The following is a 25,277-nucleotide window of genomic DNA, read 5'->3' as shown; positions in this document are numbered from 1 at the left end:
TACATCCTATCCTTACAAATGCACTGACGAAGAACTGGGAACCTCCCCTCTCAGTGCAGGTTGCACCTAAGAAGGTGAATACACAAACCCATATCCAGAAGGCTCCCGGATTTAAGAAGTTTTGGCTGCCTCACTACTCTTTGGTAGTCAAATCTGCCCTCAAATGAGCTAGGAATTCCAGGACTTATGTCTCTGCTTCCCCAGGTAGACAGGCTTGGTCACTAGATTTGTTTGGGAGGAAAGTGTCAGGCCTCAGTGCTAATTGACAACTAATGAACAAGGAAGGATTCCCTATGGGGAGTAGTGCTATCCACTGAAGTAGGGAAGGGATGTAGGTCAACCAGACAAGTAGAACTCCAGAGGTGTATAAATGAGTCTTTGTTTGTTTGTAACATTTATACCCCGCACTTTCCCACTCACTAGCAGGTTCAGTGCGGCTTACGTAGTAAAACAGGTTAACAAAGTGATATAGAATGGGTGCAGCTGTGAAATTATAAGTAATGAGGTGGTTGTTTATGTGTGGATATGTTAAGATAGGCAAGGAAAGGAGGATGGAAGTGGTAGGGGAATGGGAGGAGGGTGAGTATTGAGAGTTAACGTGCAGTTAGTGTGGGAAAAATGTAGGGGAGGGGTAGGAAGAAGGATATATTGGATTGTATGGGGATGGGTAAAAAGAGGGATATACTAAAGGATTAAAATAGGGGAGCATATTCTGGTTCTGTATTCATATATTGGTCTTGTAGTACACATGGACTTACAATTTAATTCAGGTTATTTGTGTAGAAATGCTTGAAGAGGTAAGTTTTTTTAGTAGCTTCCGGAAAGGTAGAAGGTCATAGACTATTCGAATGGATCTTGGTAAGGCATTCCATAGTTCACTGCCTATTACGGAGAAGTTGGATGCATAATATGTCTTGTACTTAAGTCCTTTGCAATTGGGTAGATGCAAATTGAGATATTTTTGAGAAGAGTTTAAACAGTTTCTGGCTGGAACGTCGATCAGATTATACATGTAACCTGGGGCATCTCCATAGATAATCTTGTGAATCAGCATGTGGACTTTGAAGTATATTCGTTAAGTAATAGGAAGCCAATGGAGCTTTTCATGGAGAGGAGTTTCGCTCTCAAATCGTGACTTACCAAAAATAAGTCTGGCAACTGTGTTTTGGGCGGTCTGAAGTTTTTTCAGGATTTAGGCCTTGGAACCAATGAAAATGCTGTTACAGTAGTCAACATGGGTCAGTACAGTGGATTGAACTAAGTTACGGAAGGTATTTAAGGGAAGGTAAGATTTTACTCGTTTTAGCATCCACATCACGTTGAACATTTATCCAGTAATTTTGTAAGACATGGTTTACTATGTCGAATGCACTAGATAAGTCGAACTGTAAAAGGAGGATGTTATTTCCAAATGAAATTTCAAGCTTGAATTTGGATATTAAGGTTAGTAGTACAGTTTCTGTGCTGTGGGCCAGTCGAAAGCCTGATTGCGACTCATGTAGAATGGAGAATTTTTGTATGAATTCATTGAATTGGGAGGTTATTCTGTTTTCCATCAGTTTAGTCAATAGTGGGATGGATGCCACAGGGCGGTAGTTGGTAATGTCACCTGCTGGTTTCTTGGTATTCTTTGGTATTGGTGTGAGTAGTATGTCAGCGTGTTCGGTGGGGAAGGATCCCTGTTGAAGAAGGAAATTTAAGTGAATGGTGAGGTCTGAAATGAAACGTGATGGAGCGTTTATTGTCAAAGATCAGATACAATGGACTCATTTTTTCGATCACCAGTTCTTGAATAGAATTATAAACAAGGTATGATACACCCTTTTGCAAGAGTTTATGATAAAGCTAAGCGGGATGGATCAAAATCTGTCACATCACAGGCTAGAAAAGAACAAACATCTAAAACTATACAGAAACTAGTGATTGAAAGCACTAGTCCATTGTATCTGTTCTTTGACAGTAAAGACTTTCATTTATCCACCTTTGGAGTCCTGCTTATTTGGTTGACCTATGTCCTTCCCTACTGCGTTGGACAGCTCAATGCTTATTGCCCACATCCAGTCCTACCAGCTCTACACAAGCCTCCACTTGAAGTCTTTGCTACACATTACACTTAGTCTTTCAGACTCTGTTCTTCAGGAATGGTATGCTGAGTTTCGCCTGTAAGCAGCTGGAATGCAATAAGTATCTGGTCAGGGCAGGGGTACTTAACGTTTTTTGATGTTGCGTCCAGACTTTTGCCCTGGGTGTGGGGATGCGCAGAGACTCATGGCTGCATGTCTGAATGGTTCAGAAGAGATTAGTCAACATACCTTCCTGAAGAAACTGCTGAGAGGTCATTTGGGAGGGTCTGCTACCACACAGCAGGAGGCTCCGCTTTACCAGGCAGGCTGATTGGCTGGCTTAGGTCCACGCCATGCCTGCCTCCCCCTCTCTGAGGCCGCCATCTTTACGGTTTTGTGTTTAAAAGCAGACTTTTTTGGACCTCCATATAACCATCTTTGTTCAGTGCTAACGTTTAAAGAGAAAAGATTAGCTATCAAAGAAGATGACATGATTTCAACTGCTGCTTGTTTGTGTGTCTGAGATAGGGTAAAACAAACATGTATTTTAAAATAGAATGCATGTGTACTGTTCCCCTGCCTCCTAAGTTCACTCCTAGGAATACCTCTTGTTAATCTGGTTAAAACCTCTGCTGGGGTCCTAGCCAAAACTTTGTGGCATCACTAGCTCTTGTTCCTGTTTTTATCTCCAGAGTTGCTTGGTGTCCAGCACTTCTCCCTGGACCTTGGATTTCATGTGGCTAAGGTCTGACAGTTGCCAGTACCATAATACTCTTCCCATGAGGAAGGTGCCAACCATCCTGGGCCCAGGAGTTCTATTTCCATTGGGGAGCCTGTCTGGCTGATGAGATCTCCTCTGACAAAACTGGGGGAAATGTTGACAGTTCAACAACTTCCAAATTACTCTTCAGGTACAGCCTGTATGGGAGGGGTGTCAAGGGAAGTCAGTGGTGATGAAAAGACGTATGATGTGCCATGTAGCATTTGAAAAAGGAACTGTTAAGGAACATTGCATGCATGTGGCAGAAGGTTTGTGTTCTCAGACCAACGTGAAACTTTTTTCGTCTCAAAAATAAGCAATATAGGTGGCTTTAAACAAACAGCAAGAAAGCACCAAGGGCCTTTAGGATAGGGATAGCAGAACTTTATTATGAAACCCGACATGGGCCATTTTTTGGCATGAGCATCTGGGTCAGTGGTTAATGTAGTGTAGTCCATTAAGTACAAAAATGGATTCCCAGAGGGAATCAGTGCAGGCCTGCAGCATGTGTCTCCACCCCATGTCTGTGAAGTGCAGCTGTGACATCTAGGTTGCTGCAGTCTTGTTTTGTATTGAGTGGATTGTACTACATTGACCCCCTGACACAGGCGCTCATGCGGAAACACTGCCCATAATAAAGTTCTGCTGTCCCTATCCTGGAGGCCCTTGGTGCATTTTTAGTGGTATTTCCTACTGTGTGCTTTTGACTCCCTCTCTCTTTTTGTGGATTTGGCATTAAACACAGCACATCACCCTGCTAACACCATCCCTATAGTAAAGCTTGATGGTAGCAGCACTATGTTGTGGGAAAGCTGTACAGCAGTAAGGACAGGGAAATTTGTGAAGGTCAAGGGGGAACCTAAAGGAGAGAGTGTTCTGGTCTGCTATACTACTAAGTTTTATATTCCGCTTTTACGATTCAAAGCGGATTACAATTAAAAGAAGCGTTCTCAATAAAGGGAATTAGACAATTTCTCTCCAAAAGCTATTTAAATTAAATAATTCCATTAATTAGAAAATTTTAGAATAGTATGTTTAGTATCTAAATATTTTCATGGTCAAAATGCTGAAGATCTAGGATACTTTTGTTCCCTATTAACTGAATGAATTTAAGAAAACAGACTAGATTTAGATTTTCATTCTATGAAAAAATATTCAGCTAAAATCAATTGGGGGGGGGGGGGGGGACAAACTCCCTCCTCAAATTATACAAATACCATCTTATTTGCATTTTAGGAAAGCTTTAACGGACATTGGCGTGCACTAAGTACCACATGACCCATAGATATAAAACAGGATGTGCAGCATTTAGCATACGCTAAGCTTTAGTAAAAAGGCCCCATAGTGTGAATTATCAGAGAACATGTCTTGATATGAATGTTTAGGTACTTCTAACTGATTAAAAATGAAGGCCCTGTCCTTTCTTTTTAAATATTTTATATTATATGTATACTGTTATGTCATGTTTATTGAGAATGGTAAATCAAATATGAACCATAAACCATTTATTCTTCCTTTTAATACTGTTTTAAGGCTTTGAAGATTTTCCCTCGTTATTCAGGTATCTCAAGCCTTACTTAGTAAGGGGAGGAGGGGGGAGTACTTCCTTTTTCTTATATAAACCAAAATAATTAAATCTGCAAAAGTAGTTTTGTTTTCATTTTTAGTGTGTACAAATGGAGTCATGTCTTAGTTCATTGCCTAAATGAATAGTCATTGCTTGTAATACAAGTACACACTTTGAGCCTATTCCTGCTTTTAAACTTGATATATTTGATTCTCTAAAGGTAATGATCCTCAGCCGCAGCAATATTCTGTAACAAGAGTGTCTGTCATTTTCACTGGGATTACCACGTTCATTGATTTGTGTGTGTAAATCTGTTGTTTCTACCCTTTAAATCTGATCTATAATTGGGCCTCTTTAAATGGTTCAGATCAGAGGAGCCTGCCTTTCCTCATTGCATCCTCGCTGTCAGCTTCTCCTCTTTCATTATGCATTCAGCCGACTTGATAAAATCAGCGGGACACCTCATTTGAAACTGTTTAATCGCTGCCTTTTTCTTTCGTTAAACCATTGAGGTGGTCAAGCGACATACACAAATCATTTTAAATGGAAACCCTGGCTCTCTATGTGACCCAACTAAATAGATAGTGGTATGCGAAACAAGTTAAAAAGTAATAAATGCCAAAAAAATCTTCTAATTGGAGTAAAAAATTGGAAGTAACTTTATGTTCTCTCCAAAAAGTGCAACATTCTGAGAAAATATGGGCAGGCGGTCCATAGACAAGGTATCATCTTTCTAAGGGTTCACTTTTTTCATGAACAAAGCAAGTTTACATTTTTCCATATCACTGTATAGCCTGCCTGTTCCATGTTGTTCGTAGAAAGTCTGTCTTTTTGACAGGTTCAACTAACCTTTTGATATCCTTCACGTGCAATTTTTGGACCTATGTGGCATTAGATTTTGATTTCCTCATCTCTGAATGAGATGTGATTAGAAAATAACTAAAGAATAAGAATGTTAGCTGAGGAAGTAGAGAGAATCTGGTGGTTAAAACTGTTCTGGGGTTAGGTTGTCTAGGTGTATGAGCAGTTTTAATTGGATAAGATTATAAAGAGGTAGCTGACACCGTTAAACATTTTAGGGGCCCTTTTACAAAGACGCACTGAAAAATGGCCTGCGGTAGTGTAGATACCTGTTTTGGTCGTGCGTAGAATCATTTTTCAGCACACCTGTAAAAAAATGCCTTTTTAAAAATTTTTGCTGAAAATGGACGTGCGGCAAAATGAAAATTGCCACGTGTCCATTTTGGGTCTGAGACCTTACCGCCAGCCATTGACCTAGCGGTAAGGTCTCACGCGGTAACAGGGCGGTAATGGTCTCATGGCGTAGAATAACGATTATCGCCCGTGCGCCAGAAAATATTTTACGGTGCGCTTAGAGGACGCGTGTAAAAAATGAAAATATCTCCAAGGGCCATGCGGTAGCTGGGCGGTAACTCAAAATTGATGTGCGTTGGGCGCACGTAGGAGCCTACGCGGCTTAGTAAAAGGGCCCCTTAGTTCTATAGTGTGGTAAATTTGAAAGTAATGATGCCACTCTTATTTTTTTTTTTTATAGGCTCTGGATCCTTAGCAGCTATGGCTGTTTTTGAAGATAGATATAAGCCAGACATGGAGGTATGTAATGCTATTTTATATTACTCTTTTAATCATTTGCCATTGTAACTTTGATTGTCTTCCAACTTCCTTAATTTTGATGAAACAGCACAATTGTTTGAATCGCTAGTGATCTCAACCCTTTACTTTGAATTCCTTTCACAATTTGAAGGAAACTAAATATTTGTGTTAAAAAAATTGAGAGGACAATTTTCAAAACCATTTATGCAGGTAAAGCACATAACTAATGGAAATGGAGAGGGGGCATTTTTACACACCCCCCCCCCCCCCCCCACTAACGGACCAGAGTAGGTTGGGGAGATGCATACTTTTTGCAAAGGTATTATTTTACACCTGTTTCAGAGCAAGTGCAATTATATGCAGACATTGCATATTTTCAAAGCACTTAGCCTTCCAAAGTTCCATAGGTTTCTATGGAACTTTGGAAGGCTAAGTGCTTTGAAAATGAGCCCCCTGACAGTGTCCCTACTTTCTCATGACTGCCTGAATTTTCAAAGTGAAACTCTGTGTGAGGAGTTTCCTTTTGACTATTATCTTGCAGACAGACCCCTTTAACTATTAAATATACATTTTAATTCTTTGGGCTATAATTAAGAAGGCATTCTATTACTAGTAATAAATGAAGACTGATGGCTAACAATGGTTTATTAAAATAGCCTTAAATATGATTGCAGACTAAAATTAAGATCCCTATATGAAGGCTGTGTTTAAATATAAAACCTAAAATATGGTACTGTAAGGGCTGCCTTCACTAAGAGGCCCTTTTACAAAGGCGTGCCAAAAAGTGGCCTTCGATAGTGTGGGTTCGTGTATTGGACGTGTGCTGGACCATTTTTCCACTGCGTCTGGGGAAAAAAAAAGGGGGGGGGTCGGACCAGGAAGTTGACATGCAGCAAAATGAAACCAGCGCGCATCTATTTATGGCCCAAGTCCTTAACACCACCCATTGACTTAGTGGTAAGGGCTCATGTGTTACCTGTGCTGTAACTGTCTAGCATGCGCCGACTGCCGATCACCGCCGAAAATGCCCCTGCAATAGAAAATTATTTTCTACCATGTGTTTTTGGCGTGCATCAAATTCGGAATTACTAGCCGGACGGTAATGCCGATTTGGCGTGTGCTAGACACGCCTAGCCCCTTACCTTTGTAAAAGGGATCCTAAGGCTTTTATTCTTTCCAACCCTATGGAAGTTTTAAAGAATTGCACAAAAAGTGGTCAGTGTGTGGTGGGGAGAAATAGTTCTCTGAACTTTTATCGGAATGGGATGAAATCTTACTTGGCATGTGGGAAAAACCTGTAAAAAGACACACAAAATTCAGAAATAGGCCAAATTGTACTGAGAGTTCTCCGAGGACAAGCAGGCTGCTTGTTCTCACTGATGGGTGACGTCCACGGCAGCCCCTCCAATCGGAAACTTCACTAGCAAAGTCCTTTGCTAGCCCTCGCGCGCCCGCGCGCACCGCGCATGCGCGGCCGTCTTCCCGCCCGAAACCGGCTCGAGCCGGCCAGTCTTCTTTTGTCCGCACTCGGTACGGTCGTGTTTTCGCCGTGTCGAGCCCCGGAAAGTCGACCTCGCGCGTCCAATTTATTTTGAGCGTGTTTTTTCCTTCGGGAAAGTTTCTCTTAGTCGGGAAGTGCTCCGGAAACCCCCCGCCGGGTTTCGTGTAAATCCTCCCCGTACTTCCAGCTTTTTGCCCCGGTAAGTTTTCTTTCGTCGTCGGGGTAGGCCTCTTTTTGGCCTCGGTCGAGATTTTTCTCCCTCTAAATTTTGGTGCTTCAAATTTCGCCATTTCGGCTTTTGATTTCGCCGGCGTGATTTTTCCGCCCATGACATCGAAGCCTTCCAGCGGCTTCAAGAAGTGCACCCAGTGCGCCCGGGTTATCTCGCTCACTGATCGACACTCGTCGTGTCTTCAGTGTCTGGGGGCCGAGCACCGCCCTCAGAACTGCAGTCTGTGTTCCCTGCTTCAAAGGCGGACTCAGGTAGCGAGACTAGCCCAGTGGAACGTGTTGTTCTCGGGCTCTTCATCGGCATTGGCACCGGGATCTTCGAGTGCATCGACGTCGTCAGCGTCCAGACCATCTTCCTCGGCCGCCCCTGCATCGAGTGCATCGAGGCATCGGGCCTCTGCATCGGCGCCGAGACATCGGATAGCTGCATCGACGTCGGTGGTACCAGGACCTCGTCTGCTGATGTCGTCGGACGGTGGTGCATCGGGTGGAGTGCAGGTGAGGGCTGTCCATTCCCCTGCTGGTGGCGGTGAGCCCTCGGGTGGGTCTCCGCCTACCCTGAGGGCTCCTGCGGTACAGCCCCCCCGAGATCGACCTTCTTCAGTCTCGGCCCCGAGGAAGCGACGGATGGATTCGACGTCCTCCTCGTCGGTGCCGGGGAGCTCCGGTGACATGCTTCGGAAGAAATCGAAGAAGCATCGACACCGGTCTCCTCCCCGTGTCGGCACCGAGAGCTCTGGGTCGCCGAGGGATTCGGCACCCAGCAGGCATCGGCACCGAGAGGACCGCTCACCCTCTGTTCAAGAGGTGTCGATGCGCTCCGCTCTGGACAGCCCGGAACAGCCTCCACGCCCGGAACAGGTACTGACGTCGACGCCTGCATCGACCTCTCAGCCTTTCTCTGCAGCCACTCTAAACGAGAGCCTCCGGGCCGTTCTCCCAGAGATTCTGGGAGAGCTGTTGCGCCCTACCCCTCCGGTACCGGCGGTGCTTGCGCCTCCGGTACCGTCGAGCGTGGCGCCGGCTGGCCCATCGCCCAGGTTGAGGTCCCCGACGTCGGTACCGCGTGCGGTGCCGACCGCGGCCACCTCCCAGGAAGGCTCCCCGACCACGTCGGCGGAGGGAGCTTCGCCGATGCGGGCAAGGGAGTCTACCTCTCGACGCCCCCATCGTGGACGGGGTTCCACGGAGTCGAGCAGGGCGAGGTTGCAGACACAGGTCCGGGAACTCGTGTCTGACACCGAGGGTGAGGCCTCGTGGGAGGAAGAGGAAGATCCCCGATATTTCTCTGACGAGGAGTCTGAGGGTCTTCCGTCTGATCCCACTCCCTCTCCTGAGAGACAGCTTTCTCCTCCCGAGAGTCTGTCTTTCGCTTCCTTTGTCCGGGAGATGTCTACGGCCATCCGCTTCCCGGTGGTTGTGGAGGACGAGCCCAGGGCTGAAATGTTTGAGCTCCTGGACTATCCTTCTCCACCTAAGGAAGCGTCCACTGTTCCCTTGCACCATGTCCTGAAGAAGACATTGCTTGCGAACTGGACCAAGCCATTAACTAATCCCCACATTCCCAAGAAGATCGAGTCCCAGTACCGGATCCATGGGGACCCAGAGCTGATGCGCACTCAGTTGCCTCATGACTCTGGAGTTGTGGATTTGGCCCTAAAGAAGGCTAAGAGTTCTAGGGAACATGCTTCGGCGCCCCCGGGCAAGGACGCTAGAACCTTAGACTCCTTTGGGAGGAAGGCCTACCATTCCTCTATGCTCGTGTCCAAGATCCAGTCCTACCAGCTCTACACGAGCATACACATGCGGAACAATGTGCGGCAGTTGGCGGGCTTGGTTGATGCTCTTCCCCCTGAGCAAGCCAAGCCTTTTCAGGAGGTGGTCAGGCAGCTGAAGGCGTGCAGAAAATTCCTGGCCAGAGGAGTTTATGACACTTTTGATGTTGCGTCCAGGGCCGCTGCTCAAGGTGTGGTGATGCGCAGGCTCTCATGGCTGCGTGCCGCCGACCCGGAGAATAGAATCCAGCAGCGGATTGCGGACTCGCCTTGCCGTGCGGATAACATTTTTGGCGAAAAAGTCGAACAGGTGGTAGAGTCTCTCCACCAGCGGGACACCGCATTCGACAAGTTCGCCCGCCGGCAGCCTTCAGCTTCTACCTCTACAGGTAGACGATTTTTCGGGGGAAGGAAGACTGTTCCCTATACTTCTGGCAAGCGTAGGTACAATCCTCCTTCCCGACAGCCTGCGGCCCAGGCTAAGCCCCAGCGCGCTCGCTCTCGTCAGCAGCGTGCGACTCAGCAAGGCCCCGCGGCTCCCCAGCAAAAGCAAGGGGCGAGCTTTTGACTGGCTCCAGCAGAGCATAGCCGACATCCAAGTGTCAGTGCCGGGCGACCTGCCTGTCGGAGGGAGGTTGAAAGCTTTTCACCAAAGGTGGCCTCTCATAACCTCCGATCAGTGGGTTCTCCAAATAGTCCGGCAAGGATACACCCTCAATTTGGCCTCAAAACCTCCAAATTGTCCTCCGGGAGCTCAGTCCTACAGCTTCCAGCACAAGCAGGTACTTGCAGAGGAACTCTCCGCCCTTCTCAGCGCCAATGCGGTCGAGCCCGTGCCATCCGGGCAAGAAGGGCTGGGATTCTATTCCAGGTACTTCCTTGTGGAAAAGAAAACAGGGGGGATGCGTCCCATCCTAGACCTAAGGGCCCTGAACAAATATCTCGTAAAAGAAAAGTTCAGGATGCTTTCCCTGGGCACCCTTCTCCCCATGATTCAGCAAAACGATTGGCTATGCTCTCTGGACTTGAAGGATGCCTACACACACATCCCGATACTGCCAGCTCACAGACAGTATCTGCGATTTCAGCTGGGCACACGCCACTTCCAGTACTGTGTGCTACCCTTTGGGCTCGCCTCCGCGCCCAGGGTGTTCACAAAGTGCCTAGCTGTGGTAGCAGCGGCTCTTCGCAGGCTGGGGGTGCACGTGTTCCCATATCTCGACGATTGGCTGGTGAAGAACACATCCGAGGCAGGAGCCCTGCAGTCCATGCAGATGACTATTCGCCTCCTGGAGCTACTGGGGTTTGTGATAAATTACCCAAAGTCCCATCTTCTCCCAGTGCAGAAACTCGAATTCATCGGAGCCCTGCTGGATTCTCGGACGGCTCGCGCCTATCTCCCAGAGACGAGAGCCAACAACTTGTTGTCCCTCGTCTCGCGGGTGCGAGCGTCCCAGCAGATCACAGCTCGGCAGATGTTGAGATTGCTGGGCCACATGGCCTCCACAGTTCATGTGACTCCCATGGCCCGCCTTCACATGAGATCTGCTCAATGGACCCTAGCCTCCCAGTGGTATCAGGCCGCTGGGGGTCTAGAGGACGTGATCCACCTGTCCACGAGTTTTCTCGAATCCCTGTTTTGGTGGACGATTTGCTCCAATTTGACTCTGGGACGTCCCTTCCAAATTCCTCAGCCACAAAAAGTGCTGACCACGGATGCGTCTCTCCTGGGATGGGGAGCTCATGTCGATGGGCTTCACACCCAAGGAAGTTGGTCCCTCCAAGAACGCGATCTACAGATCAATCTTCTGGAGTTGCGAGCGATCTGGAACGCTCTGAAGGCTTTCAGAGATCGGCTGTCCCACCAAATTATCCAAATTCAGACAGACAATCAGGTTGCCATGTACTATGTCAACAAGCAGGGGGGCACCGGATCTCGCCCCCTGTGTCAGGAAGCCGTCAGCATGTGGCTCTGGGCTCGCCGTCAGGGTATGGTGCTCCAAGCCACATATCTGGCAGGCGTAAACAACAGTCTGGCCGACAGGTTGAGCAGGATTATGCAACCTCACGAGTGGTCGCTCAATTCCCGTGTGGTGCGACAGATCTTCCAGGCGTGGGGCACCCCCCTGGTGGATCTCTTCGCATCTCAAGTGAACCACAAGGTCCCTCAGTTCTGTTCCAGGCTTCAGGCCCACGGCAGACTAGCGCCGGATGCCTTCCTCCTGGATTGGGGGGAAGGTCTGCTGTATGCTTATCCTCCCATACCTCTGGTGGGGAAGACTTTGTTGAAACTCAAGCAAGACCGAGGCACCATGATTCTGATTGCTCCCTTTTGGCCGCGTCAGATCTGGTTCCCTCTTCTTCTGGAGTTATCCTCCGAAGAACCGTGGAGATTGGAGTGTTTTCCGACCCTCATCACGCAGGACGACGGGGCTCTTCTGCATCCCAACCTCCAGTCCCTGGCTCTCACGGCCTGGATGTTGAGGGCGTAGACTTTGCCTCTTTGGGTCTGCCAGAGGGTGTCTCCCGCATCTTGCTTGCTTCCAGGAAAGACTCCACTAAGAGAAGTTACTTCTTTCATTGGAGGAGGTTTGCCGTCTGGTGTGACAGCAAGGCCCTAGATCCTCGCTCTTGTCCTACACAGACCCTGCTTGAATACCTTCTGCACTTGTCTGAGTCTGGTCTCAAGACCAACTCCGTAAGGGTTCACCTTAGTGCAATCAGTGCATACCATTACCAAGTGGAAGGTAAGCCGATCTCAGGACAGCCTTTAGTTGTTCGCTTCATGAGAGGTTTGCTTTTGTCAAAGCCCCCTGTCAAGCCTCCTACAGTGTCATGGGATCTCAATGTCGTTCTCACCCAGCTGATGAAACCTCCTTTTGAGCCACTGAATTCCTGCCATCCGAAGTACTTGACCTGGAAGGTCATTTTCTTGGTGGCAGTTACTTCGGCTCGTAGAGTCAGCGAGCTTCAGGCCCTGGTAGCCCAGGCCCCTTACACCAAATTTCATCACAACAGAGTAGTCCTCCGCACTCACCCTAAGTTTCTGCCAAAGGTCGTGTCGGAGTTCCATCTGAACCAGTCAATTGTCTTGCCAACATTCTTTCCCCGTCCTCATTCCTGCCCTGCTGAACGTCAGCTGCACACATTGGACTGCAAGAGAGCATTGGCCTTCTACCTGGAGCGGACACAGCCCACCAGACAGTCCGCCCAATTGTTTGTTTCTTTTGACCCCAATAGGAGGGGAGTGGCTGTAGGGAAACGCACCATATCCAATTGGCTAGCAGATTGCATTTCCTTCACTTACGCCCAGGCGGGGCTGGCTCTTGAGGGTCATGTCACGGCTCATAATGTCAGAGCCATGGCTGCGTCGGTAGCCCACTTGAAGTCAGCCTCCATTGAAGAAATTTGCAAAGCTGCGACGTGGTCATCTGTCCACACATTCACATCTCATTACTGCCTGCAGCAGGATACCCGACGCTACAGTCGGTTCGGGCAGTCAGTTCTTCAGAACCTGTTTGGGCTTTAGGATCCAACTCCACCCCCCGAGGGCCCTGTTTGTTCTGTTCCAGGCTGCACTCTCAGTTAGTTGGTAAATTTTTTAGGTCAATCTCAGTTATGTCCTCGCCGTTGCGAGGTCCAATTGACCATGGTTGTTGTTTTGAGTGAGCCTGGGGGCTAGGGATACCCCATCAGTGAGAACAAGCAGCCTGCTTGTCCTCGGAGAAAGCGAATGCTACATACCTGTAGAAGGTATTCTCCGAGGACAGCAGGCTGATTGTTCTCACAAACCCGCCCGCCTCCCCTTTGGAGTTGTGTCTTCCCTTGAAGTGTATTGTCTTGCTACATACTGGACTGGCCGGCTCGAGCCGGTTTCGGGCGGGAAGACGGCCGCGCATGCGCGGTGCGCGCGGGCTAGCAAAGGACTTTGCTAGTGAAGTTTCCGATTGGAGGGGCTGCCGTGGACGTCACCCATCAGTGAGAACAATCAGCCTGCTGTCCTCGGAGAATACCTTCTACAGGTATGTAGCATTCGCTTTCTAGAGAAATAAGCCACCCGAATAAAGTAGCCCCGGAGAGTTCTATGAAAGTTTCAGCTTATTTAGCATGGGAGCTTAAATACAGTGAAACATAGTAGGGAATTTCTCCTTTAAGACGCTCTCCGCCCACTCCTGAAAACTACCCTTGTAACTGCACTACCCTCGGCTACTTTTTCCCCCACCACCCCACCCAACACAACAAATGCAGAGCGTAAACACAAGTCAGGCGAGCACACAGAGATTGAAAGTAATTTCCTAGCTGTGATGTACTGCATTTTAAGTTATTCAGATGTTTTTTTCTTTTTCTACTCTGAAACTTTCTAACTGAATGGTACAACTTTTTTTTTTTTTTTTGGTTGCTATGTGTACTGCCAACTATCAAACTAGACTCATAGTGAAACCACCCAATTTCAATATTGAATGAGGAAAAGCCTTAGTGCATGTTGGTGCAAAAACACATAATTGTGCTGAACTTCACCGTTGGCATAAAAACCTCTTCAAGTTTGAAACAAAGAAATATCAGTAATTACTGTAAACAAACTTATCTGGTGAAAAATTTAGTATTACATAGTCCTAATAAGGTTTGGTATAAGAGCTAGTATAGTGACACAGGAGCATGAAGTATCAACAATGCTTGATTCTGTTCTTAAATCTGTGTTTGAAGAAGGGAGGTATGAAAGGGTGACAACTCATAGCCCAGCACAGGTGGAGGAGGAATGAGACTTATCAAATAACACAAACTCTAACATGTTGCTACAATCATATTCAATATCTGAATTAAAATTATGTTAAACTGCAGTTATACTGACTATATTTCTATAGATCTTTTTAATTTTTCAGTTATTAAATATGTGATTAAATATATGAGCAGCTTGCAGTTATAGGTTGTTTCTTGCTGCATATTTATAAATAGTGCATAATTTCCTTTTTAAAGATTTTTGTGTGTGTGTATGAATTTTGTCATTAGATTTGTATGCTCACAGTCATGGAGTTCTTTTTACATTGTGCAGATGGACTCTTGGTCTTGTCTTTGTTTAAAGTAATGACTTATTCCCTTCCTCTCAGTTTCATTTTACTTTCATAAATTTTAAGAATACAAGAATACCAATACTGAGTCAGAGAAATGGTCTATCTAGCTCAATAAACTGTTTCCAACAGTGGCTAATCCAGGTCACAAGTACCTGGCAGAAACCCAAATAGTATTAACATTCCATGCTTCCAAGCGGTGGCTTCCCCATGTCTATCTCAATAGCAGACTATAGACTTTTCTTCCAGGAACTTGTCCAAACATTTCTTTTAAACCCAAATAGGCTAACCACTGTTACCATGTCCTCCGGCAACAAGTTCCAGAGCTTAACTATTCATTGAGTGAAAAAATATTTCCTCCTGTTTTAAAAGTATTTCCATGTACTTCATTGAGTGCCCTCTAGTCTTTGTACTTTTTGAAAGAGTAAAAAATCAATTCACTTATACTTGTTCTACACCACTCAGGATTTTGTACCTTAATCATACCTCTCCTCCCTGTCTCATTTTCAAGCTGAGGAGCCCTAACCTCCTTAGGCTTTTCTCACATGGGAGGAGTTCCATCCCCTTAAATCATTTTGGTCACTCTTCTTTGAACCTTTTCTAATTCTGCTATCTCTTTTTGAGATACGGTGACTAGAATTCAACGCAGTACGCAAGGTGAGGTCACACCATGGAGCGATACAGAGGCATTATAGTATTCTTGGTCTTATTTGCTATTCCTTTCCTAATAATTCCAAGCATCCTGTTTGCTTTTTTGGCTGCTGCCACACACTGGACAGTAGATTTCAGCGTTTACAATGACACCTAGATCATTTTCTTGGGTGCTGACGCTTAAGGTGAACCTTAGCATCAGGTAACTATGATTTAGATTATTCTTCCCAATGTGCATCTCTTTGCGTTTGTCCACATTAAATTTCTTCTGCCACTTGGATGTCCAGTCTTCCAGTTTCCTAAGGTCTCCATGCAATTTTTCACAGTCTGTATGTATTTTTAACAACTTTGAATAGTTTTGTGGCCTCCTCAGGGGAAAGAATTCTGGCTTCGGCCTAACCCCTGGTAAGCCTTTCCTCAGCTGAGAAGTGCCTAGCTCTACCACCGGCTGCCTTTCAGTTGCTGTGGAGGACTTGCAGCTCATCTGTATATCCTTACAGCCTTCTCCGGGGTGACACCCAGGTCCACTCCGATCCACTCAGGGCCTTCGCTCTTGGTGCCCAGCGCTCCCACCAGGTCCTGTGGAGGACTTGCAGCCCTTCTGCATTTCCTCATAGCTGGATTCGGGGTGACTCCAGGTCCACCCCGATCTTCCCAGGGCCCTTGCACCAAGTGCACAGAGTTTCCAGGTGCTTTTTGGCTAGGATCAGGCGACCCTCAGGGGGAGGAATGCTGGCTTCGGCCTAACCCCTGGTAAGCCTTTCCTCAGCTGAGAGGTGCCCAGCTCTACCACCGGCTGCCTTTCAGGTGCTGTGGAGGACTTGCAGCTCATCTGCATATCCTTACAGCCTTCTCCGGGGTGACACCCAGGTCCACTCCGATCCACTCAGGGCCTCCACTCTAGGTGCACGCAGGGCATTTTTCTCTTTACATCTAATCTTCTTCCCAGTTGCTAAAGTACCTCAGTCGTTTATGGCCCCTATTCACATTCTCTTCCTAGCCCTGTCCCTTCCTAATCTTTTCCCTCACCCCCTACCTCTCTCCGCTACAGGAACTCACTGCCCATCCATCGACTTCATCACCTTACCCTCTTCCTCCCTCTTGGCTTTTAATCTCCGTCTCTTTCTTCCCTCCATTTTGCCTTCCCCTTTCCACCTAAATACCTCTCGCCTTCGACGCCTTCGTGGACACACCTCTCCTACTCTCCTCCGCTCTCTTTTACTCCTTCTCTTACTCTCAGCCGGTGACATCAATCCCAATCCTGGCCCCCCTCACCAACTATTATCCCAACTCTACAGATCTCACCGTGACCTCTCTAACCTCATCTCTATTCCTCTACTCCCCTCCTCCTCTCTGCCCTTCTCGTGCGCCCTATGGAATGCCCGCTCTATCTGTAACAAACTCCCCTATATCCAGGACCTCTTTATCTCGCGTCACCTCCATCTGCTCGCCATAACAGAAACCTGGCTCTGCCCTGATGACTCTGCTTCAGTCGCAGCCCTCTGCCATGGCGGTTATCTTTTTTCACACTCTTCACCCTGCTGGTCGCGGGGGCAGTGTTGGACTATTTCTCTCTCCCTCCTCCAGATTTCAACCCCTTCTTCCACCTCAATCTCACTGTTTTTCCTCCTTTAAAGTCCACTCTATCCGCCTTTTCTCTCCGCTGCCTCTTCGAATAGCGGTCATTTATCGTCCCCCTGATAAGTCCCTTTCATCCTTTCTCAGTGACTTTGATGCCTGGCTTGCCTTCTTCCACGATCCTTCCTCCCCCTCTTTCATCCTTGGTGACTTTAATATTCCTGCTAATGATCCTTCCAACTCTTATATTTCCAAGTTACTCGCTTTAACATCCTCGTTTAATCTCCAACTATGCTCCACCTCCCCCACTCATCAAAATGGTCACTGTCTTGATCTCATCTTCTCCTCCAACTGTTCACCCTCTAGTTTCCTTGCCTCTGATCTTCCCCTCTCTGATCTCTATCTTATAACTTTCACACTTAAATCTCCTCCCTCCTAGTCCCGTCCTATCTTATCTAATTTATCTAGGAATCTTCACGATATTGACCCTTCATCTTTATCCTCCCATGTTTCAAATCTCCTCTCTACTGTGGCACCATCCACGTCTGTCAACGAGGCTGTTTCTTCTTACAACAATACTCTATCCTCTGCCTTAGACACTCTTGCACCTTTGATGACCCGCCCTATAAGGTATACAAAACCCCAGCCTTGGCTGACTTCTAATATCCGCTGCCTACGTTCCTGTACCCGCTCCGCCGAACGCCTCTGGCGGAAATCTCGGGCCCTTGCTGATGTCTTACAGTTTAAGTTCATGCTGACCTCCTTCCAATCTGCTCTTTTACGCGCCAAACAGGATTATTATATCCAATTGACCAACTCTCTTGGCTTTAACCCTCGACTTCTCTTCACCACATTGAACTCTCTCCTTAAGGTGCCCCCTCCCCCAACTCCCCCTTTATTATCTCCTCAGACCCTTGCTGAATTCTTTCATGACAAGGTTCAAAAGATAAACCTTGAATTCTCTACCTCGCCACCTCTCCCTCCTCTAGTCCGTTCCCCTCTCTCTCCTTCCCCCTCATTCCTTTTCCTCCTTTCCTGAAGTTACTATTGAGGAAACTACACTTCTCCTTTCTTCCTCAAAATGTACCACCTGTTCCTCTGATCCCATTCCCACCCACCTTCTTAATGCCATCTCACCTGCTCTTATTCCTTTTATCTGTCACATTCTCAACCTCTCACTTTCCACTGCAACTGTCCCTACTGCCTTTAAACATACTGTGGTCACACCTCTCCTTAAGAAGCCTTCACTCGACCCTACTTGTCCCTCTAATTACTGACCCATTTCCCTCCTCCCTTTTCTCTCCAAATTACTTGAGCGTGCTGTTCACCACCGCTGCCTTGATTTTCTCTCCTCACATGCTATTCTTGACCCACTACAATCTGGTTTTTGCCCTCTCCACTCATCCAAAACTGCGCTTACTAAAGTCTCCAATGACCTATTACTGGCTAAATCCAGAGGTCTCTATTCCATCCTCATTCTTCTTGATCTTTCCGCTGCTTTTGACACTGTCGATCACAGCATACTTCTCGATACCCTGTCCTCACTTGGATTCCAGGGCTCTGTCCTTTCCTGGTTCTCTTCCTACCTCTCCCTCCGCACCTTCAGTGTTCACTCTGGTGGATTCTCTTCCACTTCTATCCCTCTGCCTGTCGGCGTACCTCAGGGTTCTGTTCTTGGTCCCCTCCTCTTTTCTATCTACACTTCTTCCCTTGGTTCATTAATCTCATCCCATGGCTTTTTCTATTTATTTATTTATTTATTATTTATTGCATTTGTATCCCACATTATCCCACCTCTTTGCAGGCTCAATGTGGCTTACAATTCATCATGGATAATGGAAATAGAATTGAATATACATATGGTTTACAGAGGGTTTTGTGTTACATGGTGGTGAAATACATGATGGTGTAAAGCAGAAAGACATTATAAGACAGTTCTGGAAGTTTTAAAGATTATACAGTTACACATGTTGATCTTTGTGATATATCTTGTCGAAGAGAGAGGTTTTCAATAGTTTGCAGAAATTGGTCAATTCATAGACAGTTCTACCACCTCTATGCTGATAACTCCCAAATCTACCTTTCTACTCCTGATAATCTCACCTTGCATCCAAACCAAAGTTTCAGCGTGCTTGTCTGACATTGCTGTCTGGATGTCTCAACGCCACACGAAATTAAACATGACCAAAACCGAGCTTCTCATTTTTCCCACCAAACCCACCTCCCCCCCCCCCCCCCCCCCCCATTTTCTATTTCTGTTGATGGCTCTCTCATTCTCCCTGTCTCCTCAGCTCGAAACCTTGGGGTCATCTTTGACTCTTCTCTCTCCTTCTCTGCTCATATCCAGCAGATCGCCAGGACCTGTCGTTTCTTTCTTTACAACATCCGTAAAATTTATTTATTTATTTATTGCATTTGTATCCCACATTTTCCCACCTTTTTGCGGGCTCAGTGTGTGGCTTACAATATATTGTGAATGGTGGAAGTACAATTTGTTGCATTGCGATTATAGGTTACATAGTGAAGAGTTATGGGAAGACAAAGTCGACGTCGGAATACAGTATGGGGAGTAGAACAATGTAATGTAACAATGGGGAATTGATAGGGCGATAAAAACAATAACAAGAGGGTAGAGATTTGGGTGTGGTGAGAATACGGGAGAAGAGAACTCAGAAGAGAGTGTACTGATACATTTCTCTTAGTGTGTGTGGACTTCATGTTTTTTGCTCCTTGCAGCAAGTTTTCTCAAAGAGATGAGTCTTCAATAGTTTACGGAAGTCGGTTAGTTCGTAGATCGTTTTCAGGTTGCGTGGTACTGTATTCCAGAGTTGCGTGCTCTTATAAGAGAAGGTTGATGCATGCAGTACTTTGTATTTTATGCCTTTGCACTTAGGAAATTGGAGATTGAGGAGAGTTCGGGATGATCTTTTAGCATTTCTGGGTGGCAGGTCTATTAAATCAGACATGTATGCAGGGGCTTCACCGTGGATGATTTTGTGGACTAAGGTGCATACTTTAAAAGTGATACGTTACTTGAGTGGGAGCCAGTGTAGTTTCTCACGTAAGGGTTTTGCACTTTCGTATTTTGGTTTTCCGAAGATGAGTCTAGCTGCTGTATTCTGGGCTGTTTGAAGTTTCCTCAGTATTTGTTCTTTGCAGCCTGCATATAGTGAGTTGCAGTAGTCCAGATGACTGAGTACGAGTGATTGTACTAGACTGCGGAAGACGATCTTGGAAAGAATGGTTTTATTCTTTTCAATTTCCACATGGAGTAGAACATCTTTTTGGTTGTGTTGTTCGCGTGATTCTCGAGTGTCAGGTGGCGATCAATAATGACTCCAAGGATTTTCTTTCCGAGCACTCTACCAAAACCCTCATCCACACCCTTGTCACTTCTCGTTTAGACTACTGCAATCTGCTTCTTGCTGGCCTCCCACTTAGTCACCTCTCCCCTCTCCAATCGGTTCAAAACTCTGCTGCTCGTCTCGTCTTCCGCTAGGGTCGCTTTACTCATACTACCCCTCTCCTCAAGTCGCTTCACTGGCTCCCTATCCGTTTTCGCATCCTGTTCAAACTTCTTCTACTAACCTATAAATGTACTCACTCTGCTGCTCCCCAGTATCTCTCCACACTCGTCCTTCCCTACACCCCTTCCCGTGCACTCCGCTCCATGGATAAATCCTTATCTGTTCCCTTCTCCTATTTGACCGTGGGACGTCCATTCCAAATTCCTCAGTCACAAAAAGTGCTGACGACGGATGCATCCCTCCTGGGGTGGGGAGCTCATGTAGATGGGCTTCACACTCAAGGAGCCTGGTCCTTTCAGGAAAAAGGTCTTCAGATCAATCTCCTGGAATTACAAGCGATTTGGAACGCTCTAAAGGCTTTCAGAGGCTGGCTGTCCAACCAAATCGTATCGATTCAGACAATCAGGTTGCCATGTATTACACCAACAAGCAGGGGGGCACTGGTTCTCGCCCTCTGTGTCAGGAAGCCGTCCAGATGTGGCTGTGGGCGTGCCGTCATGGCATGTTTCTCCAAGCCACTTGTCTGGCAGGTGTAAACAACAGTGTGGCCGACAGGTTGAGCAGCATAATGCAACTTCACGAGTGGTCACTGAACATGGGCGTGGTTCGCAAGATGTTCTGAGCGTGGGGCACCCCATCAGTCGATCTTTTTGCCACTCAGATCAATCACAAGGTCCCTCAATTCTGTTCCAGGCTTCAGGCCCACGACAGACTAGCGTCAGATGCCTTTTTCCTATATTGGGGGACAGACCTTCTCTATGCGTATCCTCCCTTATCTCTAGTAGGAAAGACTTTGCTGAAACTGAAGCCAGACTGCGGAACCATGATCCTGATTGCACCCTTCTGGCCGCGTCAGATTTGGTTCCCTCATCTTCTGGAGTTGTCCTCCAAAGTACCGTGGAGATTGGAGTGTTTTCCAACCCTCAGAACGAGGGGTCGCTTCTGTATACCAACCTCCAGTCTCTGGCTGCCACGGCCTGGATGTTGAGAGCTTAGAATTTGCCTCCTGTGGCCTTTCAGAGGGTGTCACCCGAGTCTTGCTTGCTTCCAGAAAAGATTCCACGAAGAGGTGTTACTCTTTCAAATGGAGGCGTTTTGCCGTCTGGTGCAACAGCAAGGCCCTAGATCCTCTTTCTTGTCCTACACAGACCCTGCTTGAATACCTTCTACACCTGTCAGAGTCGGGTCTGCAGACCAACTCCGTAAGGGTTCACCTCAGTGCGATTAGTGCCATTCATTGCCGTATAGAGGGTAAGCCTATCTCTGGACAGCCTTTAGTTGTTTGCTTCATGAGAGGTTTGCTTTTGTCAAAGCCCCCGGTCAAACCTCCACCGGTGTCATGGGATCTCAATGTCATTCTTACCCAGCTGATGAAAGCTCCTTTTGAGCCACAGAATTCTTGCCATCTGAAGTACTTGACCTGGAAGTTCGTTTTCTTGATGGCTGTTACTTCAGCTCATAGAGTCAGTGAGCTTCAGGCCTTGGTAGTGCATGCACCTTATATCAAGTTCCATCACAACAGAGTAGTTCTCCGCACGCACCCAAAGTTCTTGCCGAAGGTGGTGTCGGAGTTCCATCTGAACCAGTCTATCGTCTTGCCAACATTTTTTCTCCGTCCTCATACCCGCCCTGGCGAAAGCAGTTTACATAACTTGGACTGTAAGAGAGCATTGGCCTTTTACGTGGAGCGGACAAAGCCCTTCAGACAGTCCGCCCAGTTGTTTCTTTCTTTTAATCCCAACAGGAGAGGAGTCGCCATCGGGAAACACACAGTCTCCAATTGGCTAGCAGATTGCATTTCCTTCATTCATGCCCAAGCTGGGCTGACTCTAGAGGGCCATGTCATGGCTCATAATATTAGAGCCATGGCTGCATCAGAGCCTCACTTAGTCTGCCTCCATTGAGGAGATTTGCAAGGCTGCAACGTGGTCATCAGTCCACACATTCACATCTCACTACTGCCTTCAGCAGGATACCCAACGCGACAGTCGGTTTGGGCAGTTGGTGCTGCAGAATCTGTTTGGGGTTTAGGATCCAACTCCACCACCCCCAGACCCATTTTTGTTCTGTTCCAGGCTGCACTCTGTTATTTGTTTATGGTTTCAGGTCAATCTATGTTATGTCCTTGCCGCTGCGAGGCGCAATTGACCAATGTTCATTGTTTTGAGTGAACCTGGGTGCTAGGGATACCTCACATGTGAGGACAAGCAGCCTGCTTGTCCTTGGAGAAAGCGAAGATGCTTATCTGTAGCAGGTATTCTCCGAGGATAGCAGGCTGATTGTTCTCACAAACCCGCCCACCTCCCCTTTGGTGTTATTTATTTCTCTATATGCTTTTTTATTTAACTGAAGAGAAGTGCTCATGCGATGGGCGGGAAATCAGTCCGCGAATGCGCTTTGCACGCTGCACAATCACCAGAAGAGTCTGGCAAAACTTTTTAAGTGAGCAGACGTCGACCCACATGTGAGAAAAATCAGCCTGCTGTCCTCGGAGAATACCTGCTACAGGTAAGTATCTTCGCTTTTTCTGTGTATGTGTTTGAATTTTGAATTTTCAGTACTTTTACAGCGGAACTGGTTGGAAACTTGTGGAATTGGTTGTGTGATGCAGGTTAGTGTAAGGTCATAGTTTCTATTGACCTTGATGTTTTGAGATTTTTTTTTTTTTCTGGATCAGTTTCATCTTTCTGCATTTTAGTGTAATTGTGTGTTTAATAGTGGCATCCTTTGAGATTATTTGGGGAACAAGAGGTTTACAAATTAGTGTTCTGCTGTCATTAAAAACTTGACGTATATGCAGCTGGTTGTTGGTTATAGTATTTGAAGTCTCTGCTATTCTGCCATTTTGAAAATTGATTTAATAAACAATAGATCTTAGCCAGTGTTTGTCTCTAATTTTTGAATTATTATGCCTATGTTCAGAGTAAGAAGTTGTTTTCTGTGGCAGCTAGGGATGCAGTAAATTTTGTGTCCAATTATTGTCCTGTGCAGATGAAAGTAGTAACAAGCCTCTCTGAATGAGATGTTAGAAGACTTCTGGTTTTCTGTTTGGTGGTTTAGAATACATAAGCTGCTTACATCTTAGTTTGTTTTTAAATAAAACTATGAAAACTATGGTAAGCAAAACTGTTCCTTTATATCTATGCTTTTACTTTGTAGGCAGAATGTTCCTGTCCAACAGCCCGTTGAGCTCTGTATAGTGAAAGCGATATTAATTAGGACAAGTATAATTAAATATGCTTTATCTGACAGCAGCATAAAATTGACGAAGGCTAATAAAAATCTAATTGACATGATTTAGTTGTGCCATTTGTTTTGCTATGTGTTTTATTTCTCAGTGTTTTCCACTTGCATCTAACAATTTGAATGTCAGGCTCTCACTGTGTGTCAACACCTAAATTGAAATTAGTACAATTATATATGTAATGACAGTCTACAGAGCTGAAGAACAGATACTAAGGGCATTGAATTTCATAGAAAAGGACAAAATATCTCATAAAACTATGCAAATTGTATGTGTATTAAATTGTGATGCATGGTCTAGATACAAAACAGTGTTTGCTAACACATTGCTATGGTATGAGAAAACTTTCTTGAAATTGTTTCATTAAAATGGGTAGAAAATTAATATTTTTCTGTCAAGATCAATATTCTTTCCTCTTGCACTAATTGTCAGACTATGCTGTCAAGGCTATTGAAGGGTAATGGTGTGCTGCAAGACCATCACATAACAAAGATGATTCAAAGGCAAACTGTCCTGCACCCTCTGGTATCAACTTGCAAATTAGCATCTGGAATCTAATTAAACAAGCTTAATGAAAGAAGCAGTTGAATGCTGCTAGAAAAGACAATCGGCTTTTTTTTTCCTTTTTGTTTTGCTATGTATTCTGTGCCATTGAAGTTGATCACCAAACATGTCATGTGAGCAGTTAAAAAAAAATTAGCATTTATTTGAAGGAAGGGAACTGTTTTTCATTCTGTTATGCTTTTGGCATGCTCTGGTATCCCCCGAGAGCCATGCCACAGCAGAGAGTGCACAATATTTATAAAGCCATGACAGACAATAATAGCAACTTTAAAAATTCTTTTGCTAGAATCTCAAGTTGAGAGCTGCCAAAAGCTGAGGGGATCAAATCTGCAGTGGCAGCTGCTGTGCCCTACAGTTAGAATTCTAGACTTTGAAGATGCTCAACTTAAAGAAATGAAGGCTGCAGGCTTAGCCAATTTTTGCAGGTTTCTAGAGCCCTGGCTTTCTGCCTTTTGAAGATGAGTTGCTGAAGCTTCTGCCACTGCCCGAGGCATGCTTACACCAGCAGGATGTTTTTTTTTTTCCCTTGCCTTAGCGTATCTTCAGCTTTAAGTAGCACTTGCTTTGTCAATGCCAACTATGATGGTCCTTTCCCTGGTTGCAATGCCGAGAGATGAGCTCTTCCCAGCACCTTTCAGAGAGAAACTGCTAAGATAGATGGCAAGTGCACAAGTGCCATTTCGGTAGCCTGATTTATGGAGTCATATTTCATTATGAAGCAAGAGCTGGCCTCTAGAGGAACACTTATGGATTGCTGAAGATGTGAGCAGTTTCAGCCCTGAAGGCCCGTAGTTGCTTCAAAACTGTGATGCCAAGCACCTAACAACTACTGCAGAACAATATTAATTTGTCATGTGGGCAGCTATAGATCTACCTTTTAAACTACACAGAATTGGAAGAGACGGTCTAGTGTCCTGCAAGTAAATTGTGTTGTCTTTTCAGCAGGGTAACTGTAGTACTCTTAACATTAGATCATGTCTTGTGCAGACCTCTGAAACAGATGGTGCTGTGACCTTTCTGCAGCGTGTTAATTTTGATAGGGTAGTCCAGAGGCTGTGCCTATGTGCTCAGTGGCCCTAGGGGCTGTTCCCAACATCCTGAGTATTGATACTGCCATTTTCATCAGAAGAGGAAAT

General features: G+C 46.1%; 1 protein-coding gene across 1 annotated transcript in view; it reads left to right on the top strand.

The window, feature by feature from the left end:
- PSMB7 (proteasome subunit beta 7) overlaps positions 1 to 25,277 on the top strand; it is a 144,175-nt gene that overhangs the window by 87,622 nt on the left and 31,276 nt on the right. The window contains exon 6 of the mRNA XM_030207371.1: positions 5,946 to 6,004. Within this exon, the coding sequence (XP_030063231.1) occupies positions 5,946 to 6,004 (59 nt within the window). The remainder of the gene's footprint in view (positions 1 to 5,945; positions 6,005 to 25,277) is intronic.

The sequence above is a fragment of the Microcaecilia unicolor genome, chromosome 6 (assembly GCF_901765095.1).
Source record: "Microcaecilia unicolor chromosome 6, aMicUni1.1, whole genome shotgun sequence".
NCBI lineage: Eukaryota > Metazoa > Chordata > Amphibia > Gymnophiona > Siphonopidae > Microcaecilia > Microcaecilia unicolor.
The sequence above is the reverse complement of the archived record's forward strand: the minus strand, read 5'-3'. Positions and strand labels throughout refer to the sequence as shown.